General features: G+C 43.9%; 1 protein-coding gene and 1 long non-coding RNA gene across 6 annotated transcripts; one reads left to right on the forward strand and one right to left on the reverse strand.

The window, feature by feature from the left end:
- Window positions 1-7018: 7018 nt before the first annotated feature.
- Window positions 7019-8663, reverse strand: LOC111855631 (uncharacterized). Its single transcript, XR_002840940.2, has 3 exons — window positions 8529-8663; window positions 8040-8398; window positions 7019-7810 (listed from the first exon to the last, which is right to left on the reverse strand). It is a non-coding gene; the product is annotated as an uncharacterized lncRNA (long non-coding RNA).
- A 5175-nt stretch (window positions 8664-13838) lies between these two features.
- klhl26 (kelch-like family member 26) lies at window positions 13839-24353 on the forward strand. Of its 5 annotated transcripts, none has more exons than XR_011982699.1 (4): window positions 13839-14083; window positions 19081-19263; window positions 19410-21607; window positions 23415-24353. XR_011982699.1 is itself a non-coding variant. In XM_072699776.1 (4 exons), the coding sequence occupies exons 2-4, from the start codon at window positions 18104-18106 to the stop codon at window positions 20989-20991; spliced, it is 1815 nt and encodes a 604-aa protein (XP_072555877.1). In that variant the 5' UTR covers window positions 13839-14083; window positions 15483-18103; the 3' UTR covers window positions 20992-24353. The 5 variants fall into 5 exon arrangements, 4 of the variants coding, with proteins under 4 accessions (XP_072555877.1, XP_072555875.1, XP_072555878.1 ...); XM_072699776.1 differs by adding an exon at window positions 15483-18153 and having other exon boundaries at window positions 19410-24353; XM_072699774.1 differs by having other exon boundaries at window positions 19410-24353.
- The last annotated feature ends 279 nt before the right edge of the window (window positions 24354-24632 follow it).

Below are 24632 nucleotides of genomic sequence, written 5' to 3' on the forward strand. Positions count from 1 at the left end.
GTCAACTCACCTTTAAAAGGGAGGAGGACAGCGGATTGCTTTTCTAACAGTGTATTTACCTGGAAAACCAGGGCCCAATCCCAAACCGGCCCCTACACACTCCGCCTCACCACTCCGCCTTCATTTGTGCGTTCCCTAAACCGTCGCCATATTGAAGTGTGTCTCAAAGGGGGAGTGGCCTGTTATGCCCTCATGAAGCGAGTCAGCAGCGGTAAAGGCCTACACAGCTCCCCAACCACTTCAATACCCCACAATGCTTCGCACACGGGAAACAGAACTGCGTGAAAAAAATGTTGAGGATGATGTATTGTCATATAAATGTAAGAACACAATTACATATTAAAATAAAAGTTACTATTAACATAATACTACTGAATGTTTAAACACATGTTATGTTATGAATGTCACGTTCTTGAAGTAGATTCTTTTCATGAGATGAATAGGTCTGACGGTAATGCCTGTCCATTATAATAATATACATGCTATATATGGTGTCCGCGGATGGTTTTCTATTATCTGTGGTTTCAGCCATTCGTGGAAAGGCTTGGAACGTACCACTAGCTGATACGGGGGGACTACTGGGTTTGTGTGTGTTATATAAAATGAACTCAAAACGTGTACAAACTTCAGATTATTTAGTCACTGTGTAATAAGCCACTTAACTGTCATCTTCTCGCAGAGGATAAACTTATTGGTTTTATACTGTATATTATGCATTACCAAGAAAAGAACAATACAACGTCTTCAAGTAACCTCTTTGTCACATCACCACATAACGCATTTCCTCTTCCCTGTAAAGAAGACTGAAAAGGCGGGGCGAGGGGGAGTCTGTCTCAGATCATTCTTGCTAAAATTTCCTTCCGTTTTAGTGCATAGGGCCTGTCGTGAGGGTGACTAAGCATGAGTTTGACTTGTAATGAAGGTGGAGAATGGAGGGTGTAGTTCGGGATTGGGCCCAGATCGGTTTTTCGGAAAGGACGTGCTCATTCGCCAAATAAAAAGGCACAAGCACATCATCTACGGGAGCCCCAACTCCACCAATGGAGGTGAAGTCGGCATGGGATGAGGTGGCAGCGAGTGTGTCTTCGTTTGCTGGCATCACCTGACCATCTGCCGCAGTGCCGAAAGCCATATAATGGTGTTGACATCCCAAGACAACAAAACAAGACATCTCGAGGTTCTGGCTGAGTATGAGTCATTTCTATCATCTTTCTCACCTTCCATTGCTGCTGCTAAAACCTCCTACTACCATGATAACATCACGATTACCTCAGACCCACACAAATGATCACTTTCATCACCCTCGTCTGCCCATCATGCCGACTGCTGATGATTTTGCCAATTACTTCTATGAGAGGGTGGCAGCTATTGGCAGCTGGTTCTCTGCAGCCAAATTCTCATATAAACCTCCTCTGCACATAGTCCATCACTCCCCTCATTAACGACTCACAACCTCCAGTGTCTCTCAGCTTCTCTCCAACAGACTCACTCTCTGTCTTCTGGACACTGTCCCCTCATCTGCTCCAAGCTGTCTCTCCTACACTGATGACTGGCACATTCACTACATTTAAGCAGGTGTGTGTAATCTCACTGCTAATACCAACATTTCAGTTATGTTGGATAACATTAGGTGAAGTCTGGCTTTCTCATAGAGAACAATCTCCTGGATCTTGTTTGGTTTCAGAGCCATACATTCAGCTGAGACTGTCCTCCTGACTGATTCTTCTAGTCATTTCCGTAGCCTTCCTCCTGCCTACCCCTTCTCAGCTTGGTATCGTGGGGACTGGTCTGAGAAACTTTGACTCTTACCAATCAGTTAGATCAAGTTTTTGGGTGCGAAGGTGTCCAAACCAGATCAGATAACATGTGTCCTCCAAGGATTAGTCCTGGGGATCTATCTATCTATCTGTCTGTCTGTCTGTCTGTCTGTCTGTCTGTCTAAAATGTGGCAGCACACCTGGTTACCCAAAATTATGTCATATCCTGTGTCTCTCCAAATGACTTTTGATTTTGACAGTTGTCTTAGGTTCTTGCTGCATTTGAAAGGTGTCGTGTAGCTCTTTATCTGATACTCTCTCTACTGGGCAGTCATCAGATGATCAGCTTAACTGCACATAAGCCTAGATGGCTTACATCTGTATGTTTGTAATGTGATATCTGCATCATATGTGCCTCACTTTGGACAAAAGCATCTGCTAACTGTGAAATGTGAATGTAATGAACGTTAGTGTGTCTATTAACAAGTGGAATTTGACATCCAAAGAGCCACTAGTGCTGGGGCTAATTTCACAGGTAGCAACTGGTACCCTTGATGTTCTGTTGAGATGATCTTAAAGAAAGAAGATCAGTCAGGACTTAGTAAGGAGAGGAAACAACAGTGCACTTCAACAGAGGATGACTAAAGCTGAAGACCAGTGTTGCAAGAAGTGTCTTTGACTTCAAGGACATTAGGAGGTCAGGCTAGGTGGTTGTTCCTGATGAAAAACCATCGTAGACTGGAGAAGATCCTGGATGGGATGCTGGTAGAAACACACGGTAAGACAGACACTTTGTAATGTGGGCAGAAACGCTACTGAAAGCGAAGAAAGTAAAGAGAAGGGAGAGTCAGTGCCGGGAAATGATGCCAGACCACATCATTTCATTCGTGCTCTTTTCCTTTCAGTATTTTTCACTGCCTCTTTACCAAAAAAGGTGTCATTTAAACAATAATGACACCTTTTTCATACTATAGAACCAATGCTAGTGTAAAAGGACTAAACGCACAGCTTGTGAGGCATCGAATCGAGCTCAGCAGCAGGACATCTGGGTGCCTTTTTGGTGGTAATTTAAATGCATTTTGTGCCAAACAGGCACCTTTTTTCCATTTCTTCCAGGTTTCTCCTGCAGTCTCTTATCCAGCCCTGTCCTCCCAGGAACAGGCTCCACTGCCGCCACAGATGCTCTGAAGGACTTTAGACTCCAGTGACTGACACAATCCACAAACAGCAACCTGGCTGATTAAGCTGAAGCAGACGCCTGCTACACAGCTTTTGTGAAGAGAATTGTATTCCAACAAAGTCCATGTATAAATACAATAACAGCAAACCTCGGTGCACGGCTCAGTTGGAGAGACTATGCTTCGCCACAGAAGAGGCCCATAGGAGTGGCGACAAAGTGGAGTCCAAGAAGGCCAAGCGTGCTCTCAATAAGGCACTCAAGCTGCGAAACACAAATACAGGGACAAACTAGAGGAGTATCTTTCGTCTGATGGCTGTTCTTCCACACTATCACAAACTTCAAACCAAAACTGCCAATCACTGACCCTTCACAGCCAAACCAGCTAAACAACTTCTACACAAAACCTGAGAAACAAAGGAGTGACACCCCCTCCTCCAAACCTGACCACAGTCATCTTGCAACACCTTGCCTGTGTCCCCCTCCCCCACTGCCAGCTGTCTCTTCAAAGGACCCCACAAGCCCACCCATCACAATCAGTATGTTTACATGCACACGAAGAAAATCAACTTATTGTGTTAGTCTGACTAAAACCAGACTTTTAAAGTGTGTGTAAACACATTAGTCTGACTGAAATCGTACTAAACTGAATTTCTTGTAGCCGGACTAAGACTCCCAGATAATGTCGATCTACTCCTGTGTCCTGCATATATGCCTTCAATGGGACCCAAACTGGCCCAGGCACTCTGCACACAGTTCAGATCCCACCCTTCCCAGCACCGCTGCCCCACATGGATGTGTTCTCTCTCCCCTGCTTTACTGCTCGTGCACCAATGACTGTATCTCACAAGATCACTCTGTAAAACTCCTCGAGTTTGCAGACAATATCATAAAAAATGGGGATGAGTCCACAACTACAGAGAGGAAGTAAATCGACTGGTGTCATGGTGTGATGCAAACAAATTAGACTTGAACACACAAAAAAATGGTGGAAATGATCAGTGACTTCCAGAAAACCCCCCCAACACCTACTTTGGTCATAGACTACCGTTATAATTAAACTGTCACAGGAGTTCATGGCTAAGTTCTACACGGCTGCAGCAGAATCATCTTTTACATCCTCCATCTGTGTCTGGTTTGGCTCTGCAACATTGCACTCTAAGAGGACACTACAGTGCATAGTGTGATGTGCGGAGATGACCATTGGCTGTCAGCTCCCTCGGCTCGAAGTCCTGTACTCATCTAGGGTGAGGAACAGAGCCAAAAAAATAATGTCTGACCCCCTACATCCCAGTCACTCCCTTTTCCGGCGTCTTCCATCCCAGCGAAAGCAGAGAATAAGAGTCCTGAGCACAAGGACAAACCGTCACCATAACAGCTTCTGCCCCCAGGCAGTCACCCTTCTGAATAAGGATCCATGAGAAACTGTCTCATATTCTAACCACCCACTGCTCAAGCTTCATTAACTTATAGACTCGTCTGCACCAAATCCAAGCTGCTTACATATTACATCCATCCATTTCCATCCATACATCCATTACCGTACCCTCTTAATCCCAACTGGGGTCACAGGGAGACCGGAGCCTATCCCGGGAACAGTGGGCGCAGGCAGGGACCAATCCTGGGGAGTCCCCAACACACCACAGGGCGCATCACTCAGCCACACTCACACAACTACAGGGCCAATTTAGACTCGCTAATCAACTTGCCCTGCATGCTTCTGGACCATAGGAGGAAACTGGAGCCCCTGGCGGAAACCCACGTGAACATGGGGAGAGTGTGTGAACTCCACACAGAAAGGACCTACACCCATTTATCTATATATTTCTTTATTTATATTGTCTACATGCTCGCCTCATCATTACACATCTCCTGTAAAAGACTTATTTTTTTGCCTTATTCTACTTATTTGTCCTTGTATCTTACTTTTAGATATTTAGTTGTGTGTTTAATTTGCTAATGTCATGACACCACCCACACCAAAAGAAATTCCTTGTACTTCTCTGTACTTGGAATAATAATAATAAAAAAAGGTTCTGAAACGCAAAATGTAAAAAAAACAACGTCTATGGCACTTAAACGTCACTGAGGGGCTGTAAAATCATGACAGAGAAATTACAGTTTTTCTCAGTTGCTTTGATGCATTTCTCACAACAGAATTGAAGTTCTCAAAACTGCTCGTTCATTTCCCACAACCTCTAATCAGTCGCGCACATCATAACAACAATTTCTGGTTGTTTTCGTCATTTTGCAATTGCTTTACTACACTCAGGCAGATGCTTATGTGCAATTCTCAGCTATATCATACATCAGCGGTTGCTTATATCATGATGATCAAAATGCACTGTGCTAGCCCTCTTTTGCATAGTCTTACACTCCAGACAAACTTGTCATTTTGTCATTGTGTAAGTCATTGCAGTCAAAAGTGTTGAACAAGATATCATTGGCTATCAAGTGTATTTTATAGGTTTCTAAAAAACTTTTTTGGTATGTATTTACAATACTAATGATTCCTGCACCATTTTCATATACATGGATTAGGTTGGCTTCAACTTGGCCAAAGGAAGGAGACGTGGGTGTAATCTGATTGGACAGAGAGCTACTGTTGATATGCCAGGTTTTGGGGTGGGAACATCACCATGTGTGCGGCTATTTCGGGCAATGGGGTCCACACTCGCATCCCTCTTGTGGGGCCATACAACACCCAACATCTGCTGACCTTCTTGAACACCCTCTATAGGGATCTCATTCCTGAAAAGGAGATTGGTCAGGAAAATGTACCAAAGTATGTGATCATTTGTGGTAATGAGAGTTTCTATCACTCCAACCCAATTAGGCAATGGTTTGCCAACCACCCCAGGATGCTGATGGAAATCCTACCACCATATTCCCCATTCCTCAACCCAGTTGAGGAGTTCTTCTCAGCTTGGAGGTGGAAGGTATATGACCGTAACCCACATACACAAATGACACTGCTTGCTGCCATGGAAGCTTCATGTGGGGATATAGCAGCAGGCTCCCGCAGAGGCTGGATAAGACATTCTAGGAGGATCTCTTCACGCTGCATTGCACAGGAAGAAATACGTTGTAATGTGGATGAGAACATGTGGCCCAATAAACAGGATCACCTGCAACTATAGAAAGCATTTAGAGTTTCAGTCTGTATATATTGTTCCCCTTTTTGATTTTGTAATTGTTTTTTGTTTCATTTCATATGTTATGCATAAAGCATTGAAATGCATTTTTTTGCTAGACTGCAATCGCAGTGCATGGTATATCACCATATACCAGTGCAATCAATAAAATATTCTTCTTGAATCAATCTCCCGCAATCAGTGTTTTTTATTTTTATGTTTCCTGCCCTTGTCATTCAGAGGTTTTGTGTCAGAAAATGTTTACATTGTGCCAATTTTATATTGATAACATGACTTTATATTTTGGCTCACATGTCCATGGACGATGATTCACGGACTTGGAATTTTGATGGCACTGACATATTCAATGATATAAATCCTTGTTTTTGAGGCATGGACTAAGTATTTTGAAGAGGATACCTTCTTTTGCTGGTCATCCATGATATTTTGTGTTTTGAGAATTGCACTCGCTGTTATGCAAATGTTAAGTCTGTTGTGAGAAATACACCAAAGCAACTGAGAAAAACTGTAAGTAGAAAGAAGTTTTTGGTGACGATCTCCAGCCAGGAGACAGGATCCTTTTACCAATTTACTGAGCCTGCAGAGGGAGTTTATAGTTAATGATGTAAGGAATACACGTGTGTGCACAGACAACATCTATAAAAAAGATGAAAAGCCTCGTACAAGGTTAGTACCAGACAGTGGGCTGGATCTTCAACACACAACACGTCACAAACTGCATGCTGAAGCAGGGAATGGGTTCATTTGTAAGAGTCCACAAGATGGCGCCTTCAGCTCATCAAAGAAGCCAAAGAGGGCTACAGCGTGTTTATGAACGAACCGAAAGTAAATAAAACGTTTTACATGCTGCAAAACCCCTCCCACATTCAAATCAAACCATAGTCTAATGGACTCGATTATTTGCTGTAGTTAAAAACCACACAATTGCATGTTGTTGAAATGTCTTATTCACCACAACACCGCAGCTTTCTCTTTCATAATTTTGTACAGAAGCACGCTTTTTGAAAAGGTGTTTTATAATAAACTAAATTTGAAAACTTGAATCAAAACTTCGAATAGCAAAACAGCAGGAAGAATTCTTTCCTGGGTTTTACAGTCATTTATTGACGCTGGATATATAGTTGTCCCAATAATATTACTATATGGGCAGTTTCAGATATTTTTTTTTGCAGTCCTGTAAATCCAGTGTGACAACGAAGCACTTATAAAAAAAAACAGCTCATTAAATGACATGGAAGAACGCTGGCACGTGCAAAACACAGATTTTAGTTCCTTAAAATTGAAAGAAATTGCTGAGTGTTTCGGGAAGGAAAGCAAAACTTAAAAACATTCATTTGGCACGTTGTCTTTACCGATCCACAAAAAGGGAAAAATATATAATAATACTTCTATATTCCCCCGACCCGGTACTGGATAAGTGATCAGAGATGGGAACTGAGATGAGATGAGACAAGACAAGACGATGAAGGGAAATTTCGTAGATGGTCTACAGCCACTTTTTCCCAAGAAATGACAAAATGCAGTGTTGTATTCCTTTTTAGAAACCTGATGTAGGCCTAAATATATGTTCAGCTACAAACATATAATTATGTGACACCTATAAAGTGTCAGGAACAACGTAGTCGTCTTCGATGTTGTATTCACATTGGAAAGATGGATCATTGCTGTAAACTGCTTCATCTGCGACATCACAGTTCATGTACGGATCGTCATCATGCCCACTGCAAAGATAAATCATGATAATGCTTTCTAACGTTATCGCTTACTAGTTGCTTGTGTGCGCATATAATAATTTGAAAGGTATTATTGGAAAATTTAAAAAGACAAGTTACTCGTTTTAGTGACCCGTATAAATACAATTTCCAGGAAGCCCAAGATAAAAAGGTGCTTACTGAAGGTGAACGAAAATATATAAATGCAAAGTTAATGTTTGTGTAAAAATGCACATACCTTGGCATTACTGAAGTGGCTGGATTATATTGCCTTTTGGGAGAAACATCTTGAAATCCTCTGTGGACATTCTCATAGATGGGATTTTGTACAGTAGATGGAGCTACCAGAGCCGGAGCAGCAATGTAATGTGAGTCGGGTGTTTGCTGAGACGCTCCCTCCATTTTAGGGAGTTGTTCTGAGCGTGAAATGTGTTTGATTTTACGATGGATAATATATCCCAGCAATGGAACTAAAACTACAAACACAAGCAGAGGCAGACACACTATCAGTGCAACAGTTTCTGGTCTTTGTCCGTTGTCTTGGCCTTCAGTAACAGTTGTCAGTCCACTGGAACTTGTACTGTTGCGTGCCATCATCTATTAAGAAATTGAAAGAGATTAAAGCAAAACTCCAAAGGCAAACTTCTGTTTCTATTCCGGGGTGTATAGGCCTGCATTTACATCCAAGAGTAACACAGAAAAAGCATTAATGAAAACAGCATCTTACCTGCAATTCAAGACAAATTCAAGGCAAACCTTTTGTAGCTTAGGATTAAAGTCAGAGATGATCGTACATGTATTATGTTACATCTAAAAACTAGCTACTATACTGAGTCAACTTCTTGGGTTCCTCTTTATAAGTGTGTGGTAACAGAAGTCCTACAAATGAGGAAGAAGACAGTTAAGATGCCTGTTCCTGTAAAGTTTTGCATCACATTTTAATATGACAAAGAGCAGTTTGAGTTCCAGTGTAATGTCCTTTCACATATTGTTAGAAATCCTAAATAAACACTGTCAGACACATGAATTCATGTACTTCACTTACATTGTCTTGCCATTATACCATTAATACTATTAAGAACCAGAGAGCTGCGACCCTGGATGGATAATAGAAAAGCTGATGCATACATATCCATCACCTTCCCAGTAAGTCAACTCAAGTCAAGTCATGTCGGTCTTTAATGTCATTTTTAACCATACACACTTACAGTACACTACACTACACAATTAAAAACAGAACAGCGTTTCTCTCGGACCAAGGTGCTACATAAATGAACACAAGACTAACACATAACCTAACGACATAGAGTGCACAGTGTGCATTATGTGCAAACATTGCAGGACGGTGCAAAAAAACAGGACAGCTGACACCGAGAAGTAGAAACAGCACAGTGAACCCAATACTGATAAGGTTTGGTTGTGCAATAATGAGGTACCAATAAAGTAAATAGTGATTGTAAACATTTTTACCTGGAGAGACCATAGGAGAAATACAGGCAGAAAACACTGTCGTTATTCATTGAGGTAATAAACAGTAATAATAAATAATCATTTACAATTAATAGTATTAATGATTTTGTGTGTGTGTGTGTGTGTGCATGTTGTGTGTGTGTGTGTGTGCATGTTGTGTGTTGTGTGTGTGTGTCTGTGTGTGTGCATGTTGTGTGTTGTGTGTGTGTGTGCATGTTGTGTTTGTGTGTGTGTCTGTGTGTGTGCATGTTGCGTGTGTGTGCATGTTGTGTGTTGTGTGTGTGTGCATGTTGTGTGTGTGTGTGTGTGCATGTTGTGTGTGTGTGTGTGTGTCTGTGGTATCAGATCAGTCCCTGAGAGTTCAGTAGTTTGACAGCATGGGGGAAGAAACTGTTTCTGGGTCTGGTTGTAAAGGCCTGGATGCTCCGGTACCTTTTTCCAGATGCTAAGAGGGTGAAAAGATGTGAGGGGTGGGTGGAGTCATCTACAATGTTGGTGGATTTGTGGATGCAGTGTGGGGTGTGAATGTCCGTGATGGAGGGGAGAGAGACTCCAATGATCTTCTCAGCTGTCCTCGCTATCCACTGTAGGGTCTTGCGATCTGAGGCGACGCAGTTCCCAAAGCAGACCACGATGCAGCTGCTCAGGATGCTCGCAGTTCCCAAAGCAGACCACGATGCAGCTGCTCAGGATGCTCGCAGTGGTTCCCCTGCAGAATGTTGTAAGGATGGGTGATGGGAGGTGGGCTTTTCTCAGCTTCCATGAAAAGTAGAGATGCCGCTGCACTTTTTTCACTATGAAGCTGGTGTTGAGGGACCAGGAGAGGTTCTCCGCCAGAGGGACACCAAGGAATTTGGTACTCTCGACTATCTCCACGGATGAGCCATTGATGTGCAGCGGAGAGTGGCCACGCTGTGTTCTTCTGAAGTCAACAACCATCTCTTTTGTTTTGTTTGCATTCAGAGGTAGGTTGTTAACTCTGCACCAGTCTGATAGTCGTTGCACTTCCTCTCTGCATGCTGACTCATCAGTTTTACTGATGAGACCCCCCACAGTCGATGTGATTCAAACTGTGCATTGCTGCACAGTCATGAGTCAGTAGCGTGAACAGCACTAGACTCAGCACACAGCACTGGGGAGTCCAGTGCTCAGTGTGGTGGTGCTGGAAGTGCTGCTACTGATCCAGACTGGATCAGTCAGGAAGTCCAAGATCCAATTTCAAAGACAGGTGTTCAGGCCCAGCAGGCTCAGTTTCCCAATCAGCTGCTGCAGAATGATTGTGTTGAGACAAGTGCCGAGTTTGTGCACCATTTTCATGCCTCATCCCTACATCCACTGAACGCTGCTTATGGGGCACCGCCTCATCCCTACATCCACTGAACACTGCTTATGGGGCACTGCCTCATCCCTACATCCACTGTACACTGCTGATGGGGCACCGCCTCATCCCTCCATCCACTGAACACTGCTTATGGGGCACTGCCTCATCCCTACATCCACTGAACACTGCTGATGGGGCACCGCCTCATCCCTCCATCCACTGAACACTGCTGATGGGGCACTGCCTCATCCCTACATCCACTGAACACTGCTGATGGGGCACCGCCACATCCCTCCATCCACTGAACACTGCTGATGGGGCACTGCCTCATGCCTACATCCACTGAACACTGCTGATGGGGCACTGCCACATCCCTCCATCCACTGAACACTGCTGATGGGGCACTGCCTCATCCCTACATCCACTGAACACTGCTGATGGGGCACTGCCTCATTCCTACATCCACTGAACACTGCTGATGGGGCACCGCCACATCCCTCCATCCACTGAACACTGCTGATGGGGTACTGCCTCATCCCTTCACCCACTGAACACTGCTGATGGCGCAATGCCACATCCCTCCATCCACTGTACACTGCTGATGGGGCAATGTCACATCCCTCCATCCACTGAACACTGCTGATGGGGCACTGCCTCATCCCTACATCCACTGATCACTGCTGATGGGGCACCACCACGTCCCTCCATCCACTGAACACTACTGATGGGGCACTGCCTCATCCCTACATCCACTGAACACTGCTGATAGCCACTGCATTATCCCTCCACCCACTGAACACTGAATGCTGATTGAATGACTGAACTTTTGCATTACTACTACAGTGCATCAACAGCATAATATGCATAAAGAATTTATTTTATACTATGCATGTTGTGATAGGTATGTAAATATCTATCTTGTGTTACAGAAGCTGCAACTAAATTGCAGTTGCACTTGTGTAACCCACTTGCACAATGAGAAATGAAAAATTCTTGGTTCATAATAAATGTTAGTAATGGCAGGGTGGATGAATAGGTGGATGGATGGTTAGTGAATTAAATGTCTCACTATGTGTACATTTGTGAGTTTAAGTGTGAATGCCTGGTTCAACTATATGTTAACAATCCAGACAGCAAGACACCACTATGACACAATGAGGAAATTGAATAAACACACATTTTCAACTCTTAACCTGCATAAACCACTTCAGTCCATTGAACTTGACCAAAATACAGCTAAATACATGGAGTTGGCTGAACAGGGAGACTTTTAAAAAGCCAAATACATTACAAGCTAGTAAATGGTTATCACACTGTCAACAGTAACACTATCAAGTCAACTAAGGATATTTGTGAAATGAGGGCACCCTCAAGCAGACTAGGGCGACCAGATAATCCATGTCAGGGAGACACTTTGAGTTACTTCGGGTTTTACAAACTACTTTCAAATTGAAAGGCTCCTGTGCTCGGCTAAATAGTTCAGCTCTTCTTGTGCTTTGACTGGTTTGTGTCCTTGACTGAAAGACTCATCCAGCTGTTTCACATTAGCATTAGTGACACATGCATGATTATAGGAGACTGACCAATCAGCACACAGCAAAAACTCAAGCGCAATCCAGGTCCTTTTAATTGAAATGGTAATTTACAATTCCCGTCCTAGCTCAGAGTGTCCTCCCTGACGTGGATTATCTGGTCACCCTCAAGCAGACTGAAGTAGGACCTACTCTGGGTCAGCCTGACTGGGTGTTGGCTGAAGGTAGTCAAGAGAATGGAACCCAAGTTTGTTATTCATGCATAATATTGTCCATTTTTGGATGGCATATGGTAAACAATAAAATTAAAGTGAAAATTTGGTTAAAATAAAATACATTACATTTATTTAGAACAGGGGTCTCCAACTCCGGTCCTGGAGAGCTACTATCCAGTCGGTTTCCAATCCTACCTGGCTTCAGATGAGCCACATCTGGCCGTGGTATTTACCTGAGAACAGGTGTGGCTCATCAGAAGCCCGGTAGGATTGGAAACCGACTGGATAGTAGCTCTCCAGGACCGGAGTTGGAGACCCCTGATTTAGAAGAAGCACTACAGTCATGTGAAAAAATTAGGACATCCCATTAAATATTTAGTTCTTTATTAAGAAATATCAACATATCAGTATTAAATCTTCTTTTAAATTATATCTGTAGATTAAGGTGATGTAATTGCATCATCTATGCAAAAACAAGAATCAAATTCACTTATTTAAAAAAAGAAATTAACTAAGATGCTAATTTCCACTGAGGATAAAGTTAGGACACCCTCACATTCATCACTATTTAAAATGCCTAGAATTACATTCAGGTGCAATTCCACTGTCTGGAAAATAATTTACAAGTGAACATTTAAAACAACTGCCATTATGGCCAGGGCAGGCTGTCCTAGCAAGTTCAACCCAAGAGCAGACTGCAAGATGCTGAAAGAAGCCTCCAAAGATCCTAAAATGTCATCACGGATCATACAGAAGCTCCTGCCACAGTTGATCTCAAGGTACATGCATCTACCATCAGAAAGAGACGCACAAGTTTGATTTACATGGGAGCTGCGCAAGGAGGAAGCCCTTGCTGTCAAAAAAAACATCTGAGCAACACTGAAGTTTTGCCAGAGACCCACCTAGACAAAGACTGGGACTTTTGGAACAATGTGCTTTGGATAGATGAATCTGAAATTGAATTATTTGGGCGCAGTAACAGAGGAAATGTTTGGTGTTAACGAAGGACAGCTTTTGAGCAAAAGAACCTTATATGAACTGTTAAGCATGGAGGAGGAAATGTCATGGTTTGGGGCTGCTTTGCTGCTGCAGAACCTGGCCAGCTCACCATCATAGGATCCACTATTAAGTCTTCATCATATCAGAGGGTGCTTGTGCCATGGAATGGCTTACAAGAAAGAAATGGAGAGTGGAGACTCCATTTTTGGAGACTTTTTTTTCTCCGTAGGAATTGGCATCTTAGTTAATTTTCTTTAAATAAGTGAATTTGTTTCTTGTTTTTACATTTTATCTACAGATATAATTTGAAAAAAGATTTAATAGATATTTTTAGTAAAGAAATATTTAATGGGGTGTCCTAATTTTTTCAAATGACTGTATCTATCAATCTATTTATTTATTCGTCACCATGATCACGAATAATAAATAGCGACACTATTTTAACGCGAGATTAATTCTCTTGCATTTTCCTGTTTATCAAGGGCATATAGCCTGTAATATATTGAGAGTTTAGGAGGAGCTATATAATCCCACTGCAATCCGTTTCCAGTCTAGCTATGAACTACGACACACTATCCTGTTTTAAATCGCCACAACCTTTTCCGCGATGGGGCAGAAATAATTGATGGAGTGCGAGGTGCGGTACTTTGTGGAAATGATAGGGCGGCGCGACGAGCGCGCGGCTGCGCGCGAAGATGGCGGAGTCCGGCGGCGCGGGGTTCTCCTCGGAGCGCTCGCAGAGCAGGTGAGGGCTGCAGCCGGGCCCACAGAGCTCTCTTTGGGGGAAATGCAATTTAAAAACAAAACGATATACCTTACACGGGTAACCAGGCAAGTGTTGGTGGCAACAAATAAGGTGGTTAAACGAGAATAGGCAGGTGAGGGTTTATGTTGCAGACAGGAGATCATGCGCGAGCTATGTCGGAAAATAAAAGGGCACCTTGGTTTTTAATTTACAGAAGTAAAGAAACTGTCTTTTCGTAACACCGGATACGTGTAATGCTTAGCAGCGTGCGTGCTGAATACGTCGCAGGGTCGACAGCCTTTTGCTGTACAATTAAAATGGCTGTTTTGGCATCACGTCATTATTTCCCGCAGATAAAGGTTGAAGTGCGCAACACGTTAACCGATATCGACCACTTAAAAAGTACAGCGCAGGGCACCAAAATAGACGTACAGCTCACTAAAGGCTCATTTGTTCCAGTCTTGACTGAACGTGCTTGCGGTAAGCAGAAAGTAGTCTTTATTTTAGACTTAAGCGTTGTAATTCGATGTATATTAACAAGGTTTGTGGGGTCAGTTTAAATGTGCTCGACTCAGGCTTAGTGTGAAACTGACACTGAACCGCAGTTAAAAGAAAACGGACTTTGTGGCTTGTGGTTGAAGTATGCATATCAATAGGTTAATTGGAGTTTAACTTTAAAACCCAGTGGCTGTGTGCATGTTAACGTTTCTATCACGCCCTCTAGAGGACTCAGCGTTCGTAAGGGAATTAACAGTCTACACCCTTCGCAAGCCATACGCTGTAAATATAACACCATCCATCATACATCCATTCTTCTATCCAGGCATGAAGGCCAGCAAAGGGGCTAGTGCACAGTGCAGAGCTGGGTTTGAATCCTGCCCATGCGCTGTGTGCATGGAGTTTGCATGTTCTCTCTGCATTCCACCATGTTCTCCTGTTTCCGTCCAGAGTTAGAATTTGGTGATCAGTGGTCATTGTCAACACACCACAGCACACAGTGCGCAACAACGAAATGTGTCCTCTGCATTTAACCCATATGTGACTTTCGTGACATAGCAGGGGGCAGCTAATTCAGCGCCCGGGGAGCAGTGCTTGGGGGCGGTACCTTGCTCAGGGTACCTCAGTAGTGTCTTGCTGGTCGGGGATTCAAACCTGCAATCTTTCAATTACAAGTGCACTTCCTTAACCATCAAGCCACCACTGCCCACCCAGTTAGGCACTTACTTTGTCCTTAGTAGGTGAATTTTTTTGTGTGTCTGTATCCTGCAGTTGACAGGCATCTCCTGTCGTATGGTCTGGGCCCCACGCCCCCCGTGAACCCAGATATTCAGGAGATAATCACACCACATTTTGCATTGGCTATCTCCTTATAGCCCATGTTGTGTTTGCTTCCTTGTAGTGAATATACAGAATTTGAAGCTTATGGTGAAATACTCCACGGATCTTTACATGACAGTGGCAGGTGATGTAACCTGATAGAAAACATTGTTTATGTATTGAATATTAATTTATGAAGATGAAGACAGAAGATGGTTAAACTGCATGATCATTGGTAACTTCGTTGAATTTCACATGCATAATAAAAGTGTTAATCTTTATTTTACTGCTTGGTGACACATCTGGTCTTATTATATCATTATTTTAGTAAGTTGTACTGATTAGAAAATCTACTCAGCCAAATTTAGTTTGTTTTTGTCATAATGTGTTACTCTAAGAGTTATATTCCATTTCCAGATGAATTCATCTTACCAATAAAGATTCTTTTCCGCAGTAGAAATGATGTCACTGATCCAATGCTTGTTGCTTTCATTGTCATATTTATCAAGGTTCAAGGTTGCTTTTATTGTCATTTCAACAATATACGTGGTACAGTACAAAGTGAAATGAAATAACGTTCCCCGGGACCATGGTGCTACATAAAAGGACTGGGACAATACAAAAAAAAAACGTAAATTGCATTTATATTAATCTTATTTAATAAAGAATATTTATAAGGTTGTTATGATCCCAGCTGCTTTGGAATAAGGATCGTTAAATAATTCAACTTTCAAATCTAAGCATATACACTTCTCTTCCGTTATCTATGGTATCTTTTTAGTTTATTTACTTTGCTGTATAATACATGCATCAATGCAATGATGTGGTCTTTGGAACATCTAAATAGTGAAATACTGTATTAGTGTTATTCATTTGTAACAATGAATTTATTGCAAAATAGGGCTGCACAATATCACATCGCAAAATAATTGTGATATGTGTGCATGCACAATAATAATCAGGGCCCAGTTTCCCGATAACGGTGACTCTTAGTGTCTTACAAAGACTCTAAAGATATTAAGAGCTTCTTAAGTGCGACCTTAGTAGGCGCTAGAACACCTGATTGGTTCGCATCGATTGCTTGAGAATTGATTATTCCCTCCATGCAGAGACAATGGTGTTCTTTATAAATACAATACTACAGGAATCCTTCAAAAAAATCCTTCAAAGTTAATCAGAACTAGGGAGAACCTAAAAATAAAATACAAAAAAGTAACTGAATCATCTAACTGTAAATATGATTTTCGCCGACTAGGTGCACAAACTCACCTCCCTTTAGATTGTAGCATCACCAGTTTATTCTATAAAACACCTACATGCACCAATATGTGTGGATGTCATTGATAAAGGGGTGAGCAATGGCCCAACAGCCAAAAGAAAAGCCATTATTGCATTACTGTCTTAATATAATAGAATGTCCTATGTGCTTCAGTATTGACTACTAAGAACTATTTCAGGGTGCTTGTGGGGGGAAATATATGAGACAAATATGTAAATGAACCTGCAGTCGACTGTTACCAACCTCATGAACCAAAGTTTTGATATACTGATATGCTGATGATATACAGAGGTGTGTGCATTCCATGGGCATCGGAAAGTGGCGGAACACGTCCACTCCAAAATCGCCAGAACCCCCTTCCCTTCCTTCCATATTAATAAATAAATACATAATTAGCAGCGCATTCCATATCGTTCATTATGAATCTGCGCGTTACTGAGGTGAGTTCGGTGGGCGTACAGAGCACAGGGACAAAACCTAATGATGATTGTAATCATGTGTTAGACAAAATCATTTTTTCATTTGGATCAGTTATTTTTTAGTTAAGTGCTGTTTGGTTATGAGTATTAACTTTAGTCTTATTTTAAATGAGCAGTATGAGCCGACAACAGAGACAAGAGACAGCTAAGAATATCCTATGAAAGATATACTTAACTAAACTTTTCGGAGCGTTAAGAGATAACTTAAGGTATAACTAACGAACCGCGTAGCGTTAGGAAGGTTTCAGGAATCCGGGCCCAGGGCTTTAGATGACGACTGTGAAAATTTGTCTGGTTTTTTGGTGCTATATGGTAGGGCTGGGTATTGGCGTTGAATCCGTGTAAACCAAATAGGAAAAAGAAAAAATAGCGGTGTTTTTTGTTTTTTCCGTTTTAAAATCAGAACAAGACACAGGAAAAGAAAAAAACAGGTTTCATGTTTTGTTTTTCTGTTTTAAAACAGCTGGGAAAACTGTAAAATCACGTTTTTTGTTTAGTTTTTGCGATAGTTATGGTAAGTCCAGCAATGCCGGATATGTAACATATAACTGAATATAAACATTATTTTAATTTTATAATGTTTACAGTACCAGTCATAAGTCTGGAAACACCTACCCATGGAAAGGTTTATTTTTTCTGTTCCCTTAATTTTAGGATAATTATAAAGACATCAAAACTATAAAATAAAATATCCCTGCTGAAAAAATCTGTGTACTCCAGCATAGCTGGTTACCAGCATAAAGCGTGCTGCTTATACAGTATATGCTGTGTTTTGGTGCTGGTGGACCAGCATCATTGATGAAATATTGCTGGTGGAGCAGCCTCATGTGCAGGTGGAGCAGCCTCATGTGCAGGTAGAGCAGCCTCGTGCAGGTAGAGCAGCCTCGTGCAGGTGGAGCAGCCTCGTGCAGGTGGAGCAGCCTCATGTGCCGGTAGAGCAGCCTCATGTGCAGGTGGAGCAGCCTCATGTGCAGGTGGAGCAGCCTCGTGTGCAGGTAGAGCAGCCTCATGTGCAGGTGGAGCAGCATGACTATGCTGGTCCACTGGCTACACCAGCTACACCTTTCTTGCAAACCAGACAGCTGCAATCATTTGAATTTAATTGAACAGCTTCTGGCGTCAGCTTCTGCTCTACTTTTAATTTCCTGTATTGTTCTGTCCTTTGTCTTGCACTGTGTTGTCTCGTGTTGCACTGCTGTTGTCCTGTGTTGTCCCCCCCCATGCACCTGTTCCTTACCCTGCAACTGTGGCATAAGAATTTCACTCTGCTCCTCAGGACACGTGACAATAAAACTTGATAGCTAGAAAAGATATGTCAAAAATGCCCTCTGAGATTGTCCTGTTAGTCCTCAGGTTAATTGTTGTTCTGGTGATGCTAGTTGATGCTTTGCAAAGTTCAGACTCTGCTGTATTAGGTGAAGAGGAACTCAAGAGCATGGCCAAATTGCTGATTGAACAGCCATTTTTATGCGAATTAGTAATGAGTGCCTCCTGGCATAAATCGTGTGAATTATTTAGGAGAACAGGAAGTGAGCAAAATGGCACTGATGGATTTGCTGGGAACCTGACTGCAGAGAAAGGGAATTAGGGTGTGGAAGGGTTGGGAGGGGCTGGGACAGGCTGGGAGGGGTCAGGGAGGGGCTGGGACAGGCTGGGAGGGGTCAGGGAGGGGCTGGGACAGGCTGGGAGGGGTCAGGGAGGGGCTGGGACAGGCTGGGAGAGGTCAGGGAGGGGCTGGGACAGGCTGGGAGGGGTCAGGGAGGGGCTGGGACAGGCTGGGAGGGACCTGGGACAGGCTGGGAAGGGCCAGGAGGGGCTGGGAAGGGAGGCCTAGTTTATTTTCAGATAAAGGACAGCAAAACTGTGATGACCAACCACTGCTGCTAGCTTCTCCTAAGACATTATCCCCCCTTCTCTTGCAGCATGGTTAACAAAAACAGCACCCTGCGCTGCACGTTCTCTGCCCCTAGCCACAGTGCCACCTTGCTGCAGGGTCTGTCTTTGCTCCGTGCTCAGGGCCAGCTGCTGGACGTGGTCCTCTCCATAAACGAGGAGCGCTTCCAGGTGCACAAGGCAGTCCTCGCTTCCTGCAGCGACTACTTCAGGTGAGGCGAGCTGGGGGTGTGGCTTGCGGATGGGCATTTGGAGGGAGTTGGGGTGGAGATGCTGAAACAGGAAGCGAAAGAGACTCATTCAGGTAGTATGTAAGGGAAACCTGATCTTATGAAGTCATTCTCTTTCTGCCTCGCAGGGCCATGTTCACTGGAGGGATGCGGGAGGCCAGTCAGGACACCATCGAGCTGAAAGGGCTGTCCGCTCGTGGGCTGAAGCACATTATCGACTTTGCGTACAGTGCTGAGGTCACTTTGGACCTGGACTGCATCCAGGACGTGCTGGGAGCGGCCGTCTTCCTGCAGATGGTGCCCGTGGTAGAGCTCTGTGAGGAATTCCTCAAGTCAGCCATGAGTGTGGAGACCTGCTTGAACATAGGCCAGATGGCCACAGCCTTCAGCCTGTCCTCGCTAAAGGAGTCTGTGGACGGCTTCACCTTCCGCCACTTCCTGCAGATCGCCGAGGAGGACGACTTCCTGCATATCCCTGTCGAGCGGCTCGTCTTCTTCCTGCAGAGCAACAAGTTGCGCAACTGCAGTGAGATCGACTTGTTCCGTGCTGCCATCCGCTGGCTGCGGCACGACGAGGCGCGGCGCGCGCAGGCTGGCAGTGTGCTCTGCCACGTGCGCTTCCCGCTCATGCGCTCGCCCGAGCTGGTGGACAGCGTGCAGACGGAGGACATCATGGTGGAGGACGTGCAGTGCCGGCAGTTCCTCCTGGAAGCTTTCAACTACCAGATCCTCCCCTTCCGGCAGCACGACATGCAGTCGCCCCGCACAGCCATCCGCTCTGACGTGGTTTCCCTCGTCGCCTTCGGCGGGACGCCCTACACGGACAACGACCGCGTGGTGAGCAGCAAAGTGCACTACCTCCCCGATGGCACGGCACGCCACTTCCGGGAGCTTGCCGAGATGGAGTCGGCCTGCAGCCATGCCTGCGTTGCCGTGCTTGACAACTTTGTGTACGTGGTGGGCGGCCAGCACCTGCAGTACCGCAGTGGCGAGGGCGCCGTAGATGCCAGCTTCCGCTACGACCCGCACCTCAGCCAGTGGCTGCGCATCCAGCCCATGCAGGAGAGCCGTATTCAGTTCCAGCTTAGCGTGTTGCAGGGAAAGCTCTACGCCACTGGGGGGCGCAATCGCTCCGGCAGCTTGTCCTCTGTGGAGTACTACTGTCCGAAGACGAACGAGTGGACCTATGTGGACCCGCTGAAGCGCAGGATCTGGGGACACGCGGGAGCCACCTGCGAGGACAGGCTGTACATCTCAGGAGGCTATGGGGTCTCCGTCGAGGACAAGAAGACCACACACTGTTACGATCCCAGCACTGACCAGTGGGAGTTCAGGTGCCCTATGAACGAGCCGCGAGTGCTACACGCCATGGTGACAGCTAGAGGCCGTCTCTACGCCCTTGGGGGCCGCATGGACCACGTGGACCGCTGCTTCGACGTTCTGGCCGTGGAGTACTACGTCCCGGATGCGGACCAGTGGACCACTGTAAGCCCGATGCGGGCCGGCCAGTCGGAGGCTGGCTGCTGCCTGCTGGATGGAAAAATCTACGTGGTGGGCGGCTACAACTGGCACCTGAATAATGTCACCAGCATTGTGCAGGTTTACAACGCTGACACAGATGAATGGGAGCGTGATTTGCATTTCCCAGAGTCCTTCGCTGGAATCGCCTGCGTCCCCGTCATACTTCCGCAGAGTGCGACCCAGAGGTGACCTGCGGGCTGAACCTGACACCCGCTGTATCTCTGCAGGGCTCAAATTGACAGCTTTTGCTTCGTTTGACTGAGCCGACATAGAGAGGAAAAAAACAGCTTTAGGCGTTAGGATGATGGAGTTCATCCTCGGCGTGGATGGAGCCTATAATGAAAGACGTGTCTGTTTTTTAAACAAGCAAAGAAATAAATGTTCTGCTTGTACTAGGCAGCATGGTGGGAGAAGTTCTCAGTTAATTCAGTGTTTTGATTAATATTAACCTGGGAATAATGTCCGTTTGAAAGTTTGTGCATTTACTACCAACTTGAGGTTATCCCAGTTAATATGGCCCTGGTTACTCGCATTAAAAATATTACCGTCAGTATTTTATGAGTGACCTCAATGGCTAGATGCTGAACAGAGCGTCTGAGCTCCTTAAATATGTTGGTTAATTTCAATCGTCACGACATCCTGCTAAGTCTCTGGGAGGGGGTCACGCCATCGCCCAGCCTCGTCACGCATCGCTTGCAGGAGGGACGCTGGCTGGACAGTGGGTCGATTCTGGGTCGGCTCATTGGGGATCCGTTCAGTGGCGAAGCGGCCCGTGTCTGCTGCTCCTTTGTCACCAAGCACAAATGTAAGCACGCACCTCCTGGACATTTTCCTAGGTGTTACACTCTGATGGCCGTGTGTCCCCACTTATACACACGTGCAGTGTGGTTTTTTTCCTTATACCCACAGTGGGGGCGTGTTTACACCCCTTCACAAGTGCACTAAGTAATGATGGACACAGCTGTGTTTGTGATTCTAGCAGCTATTGACTGAACACAGAGAGCAACCCCAAACTCTGCTGTTAAAGGTGGTTTTCCCCCATGAAATTCCATAATTTATTCTCCACATACTTTTAAGATCTCTCTAAGAAAGGTTGCGGTTACCTGGGGTAGATGTGCAGAGAGATGCAGGCACTGGTCCGATACACACATGTCACACAGTGTTTCATGGTTAGACCTCCCAGTGTAAAGCTGCTGAAGGTTACCGCTCACTGTATATCGTCAGTGGTGTATGTGTGTGTAAGTGACAGCTACTTCTGCACCGACACACAAACATGCATAGTTACAGGTGAGGGATGAGTTCTTTTTTAATTAGTGAAAGGTTGTAAGCACATGTACACAGGCAGTGTGGTGGCTCATGCGGAGTCCCGCCTTGGATAATCAGCAGCACACTGGATGGATAGATGGATGATGTGCACACACTGTACAGTGAGGTCATTCCAACATCCAGTTATCATGCTTCCGTTTCCATCCCACAAACACGCCTCCAGCACAGCTGCTCATGTTGATGCCGACTGGCTTTGTTTGTGAAATAAACTGTCAAAAATGGCAACGCTGAGGAAATGCTGATCCTTGGACATTGCTCGTTATGTCGGCTTTAAAAATAGTAATGAAGCTTCATTAGCCTGTCGGTAGCATTTGTGAGTTTAAACGATATCAAAGCGATGCTCAGCAGTTTGTCTGGAAGCATTGCTGTCGTTGACTTGGCAAGTTAAACTCTGTTGCTTCCAGCAGGTGCTATATGTACTGATAAAATTAGACCAGCCTGTGTTAAAATTGCACAGAAAATGGGCGTAGGTGCAAATATTTGATTGATGGGTAGTTTCAACATTAACGCTGTAGTGTAATAGGTCATGAACCCTCCATTTGCAGTCCTATAGTGTAATAGGTCATGAGCCCTCCATTTGCAGTCCTATAGTGTAATAGGTCGAGCCCTCCATTTGCAGTCCTATAATGTAGTAGGTCATGAGCCCTCCATTTGCAGTCCTATAGTGTAATAGGTCATAAGCCCTCCATTTGCAGTCCTATAGTGTAATAGGTCATGAGCCCTCCATTTGCAGTCCTATAGTGTAATAGGTCATGAGCCCTCCATTTGCAGTCCTATAGTGTAATAGGTCATGAGCCCTCCATTTGCAGTCCTATAGTGTAATAGGTCATGAGCCCTCCATTTGCAGTCCTATAGTGTAATAGGTCATGAGCCCTCCATTTGCAGTCCTATAGTGTAATAGGTCATGAGCCCTCCATTTGCAGTCCTAACTTCACAGTTTTTGGATCTACCCCAAATTCAGTGCTTCCAAGCAGCATGATCCTGTATTTTCCTTCCCTTGCTGGACTATCCTCTGTCCAGGTGGGAGCTGTAGCATTTGTGATTTCAGTGTTAGGACTCCAAAAACGGGGAGGGATCATTACTGTCCCTCTATTATAAAGAGGAAAAAAAACATCTGCTTTAAATATTTAAAGACATTCTCTTACAGCGACTCCCGCATTTGCTGGGCGTACAGACTGATCTGCTGTCTGATTTTATCAGTGTTTTTTCGCTGCAGTGCCCTTACTCCTTGAATGACTCGTATTTCTGTGTTTTTTCCGCTCTGCACTTTCTCTTCACACTGTCAGGCAGACCACAGCCTCCTCTTCCGGATCTCTACCTCCAGCATCGCAGGAACTATACATGTGCACTTTCCTTCCTCTGTCATTTCTCTAAAAAAAAAAAAAACTATCACAAGATGTAACTGTGATAAAATACTGAATGTATCTTTTCTTAGCATTATTTTCTCGCATCATGTGCAACAACAGCAACAACTATTTGCTTTGTTGTGTGGTTTTAATTAAATCCAAAATGGATCATGTGAGATTTCTTTTTTTAATAATGACAATTTCTTTTCTGAAGAGATTTATTAATGTGCGCTGTGAATCGTTTGCAAAAATGAAGGAAATCTTGTGCTGGATTTGTTACCAACACACTGTCTTAATAATGTTGGTAAGAATACAGGCAGTTGTAAGCTGTCGGAGCACATTCTAAAGAGCAACAAAAACATTATACACAGAGTATGCAACAAAATTATGAATTATACTTTCCCTATTTCAGTCCTCTTTAGAAATGCTCTCTGAATTATTTCTCTCTCACACAAATAGTATTAGTAAATACGTTGTGCTATTTGCATGCTTCGTTTTCCAGTCTCCAATAACTAGATAAGTGTTTTTGTTTACTAAGATGCCTCAAAACAGAAAGAATGTCTTAACCATTAACCAAAACCTTGTGTTCTTTCTTATCCTTTTGTCTTTTGAATTGGTTAATTATGCTTCCTTTGCAGTTTGCAGTTAAAATAACTTGTGGACTGTAAAACCTGCAGACTGAGTGAGCTAGAATGGGCTGTTTATTTCAGAATGATGTCAGATTTAATTTAGGATTGCTTGTCTGGTTTTGGCAAAAAATTCCTACTTGTCATTCAAACTGATTCATGTTTCATTGTTTTTTTTAATGAAATGCACGGAAATATTGCTCACAAAATATGTGAATTATATCAATAAATGTAATAAAAATGGAAAACACAAGCACTGATAAAAGTGTTTCATAATTTGCATTACAATGATAGTTTATACAAGAAAATGAATAGGCGACTTAATGGTTTCAGAATCTGAGCATGTTTAATGTTACACCGGCTTCCTCCCTCCGTTCTTTTGTTTTTTTGTTTTTTAAAAAAAGTAGATTTGGTTTGTGAGGTTGGCAGATCCAAAATGGTTTGTATTTTATTTCTCACTGTGCAGCCATCAGATTGAAAGTCATTATCAATACGTGGGAATGCTCATACCACTTTAGGTAAACTTTAAATG

This window comes from Paramormyrops kingsleyae, chromosome 15 (genome assembly GCF_048594095.1).
Source record: "Paramormyrops kingsleyae isolate MSU_618 chromosome 15, PKINGS_0.4, whole genome shotgun sequence".
NCBI classification, from domain to species: domain Eukaryota; kingdom Metazoa; phylum Chordata; class Actinopteri; order Osteoglossiformes; family Mormyridae; genus Paramormyrops; species Paramormyrops kingsleyae.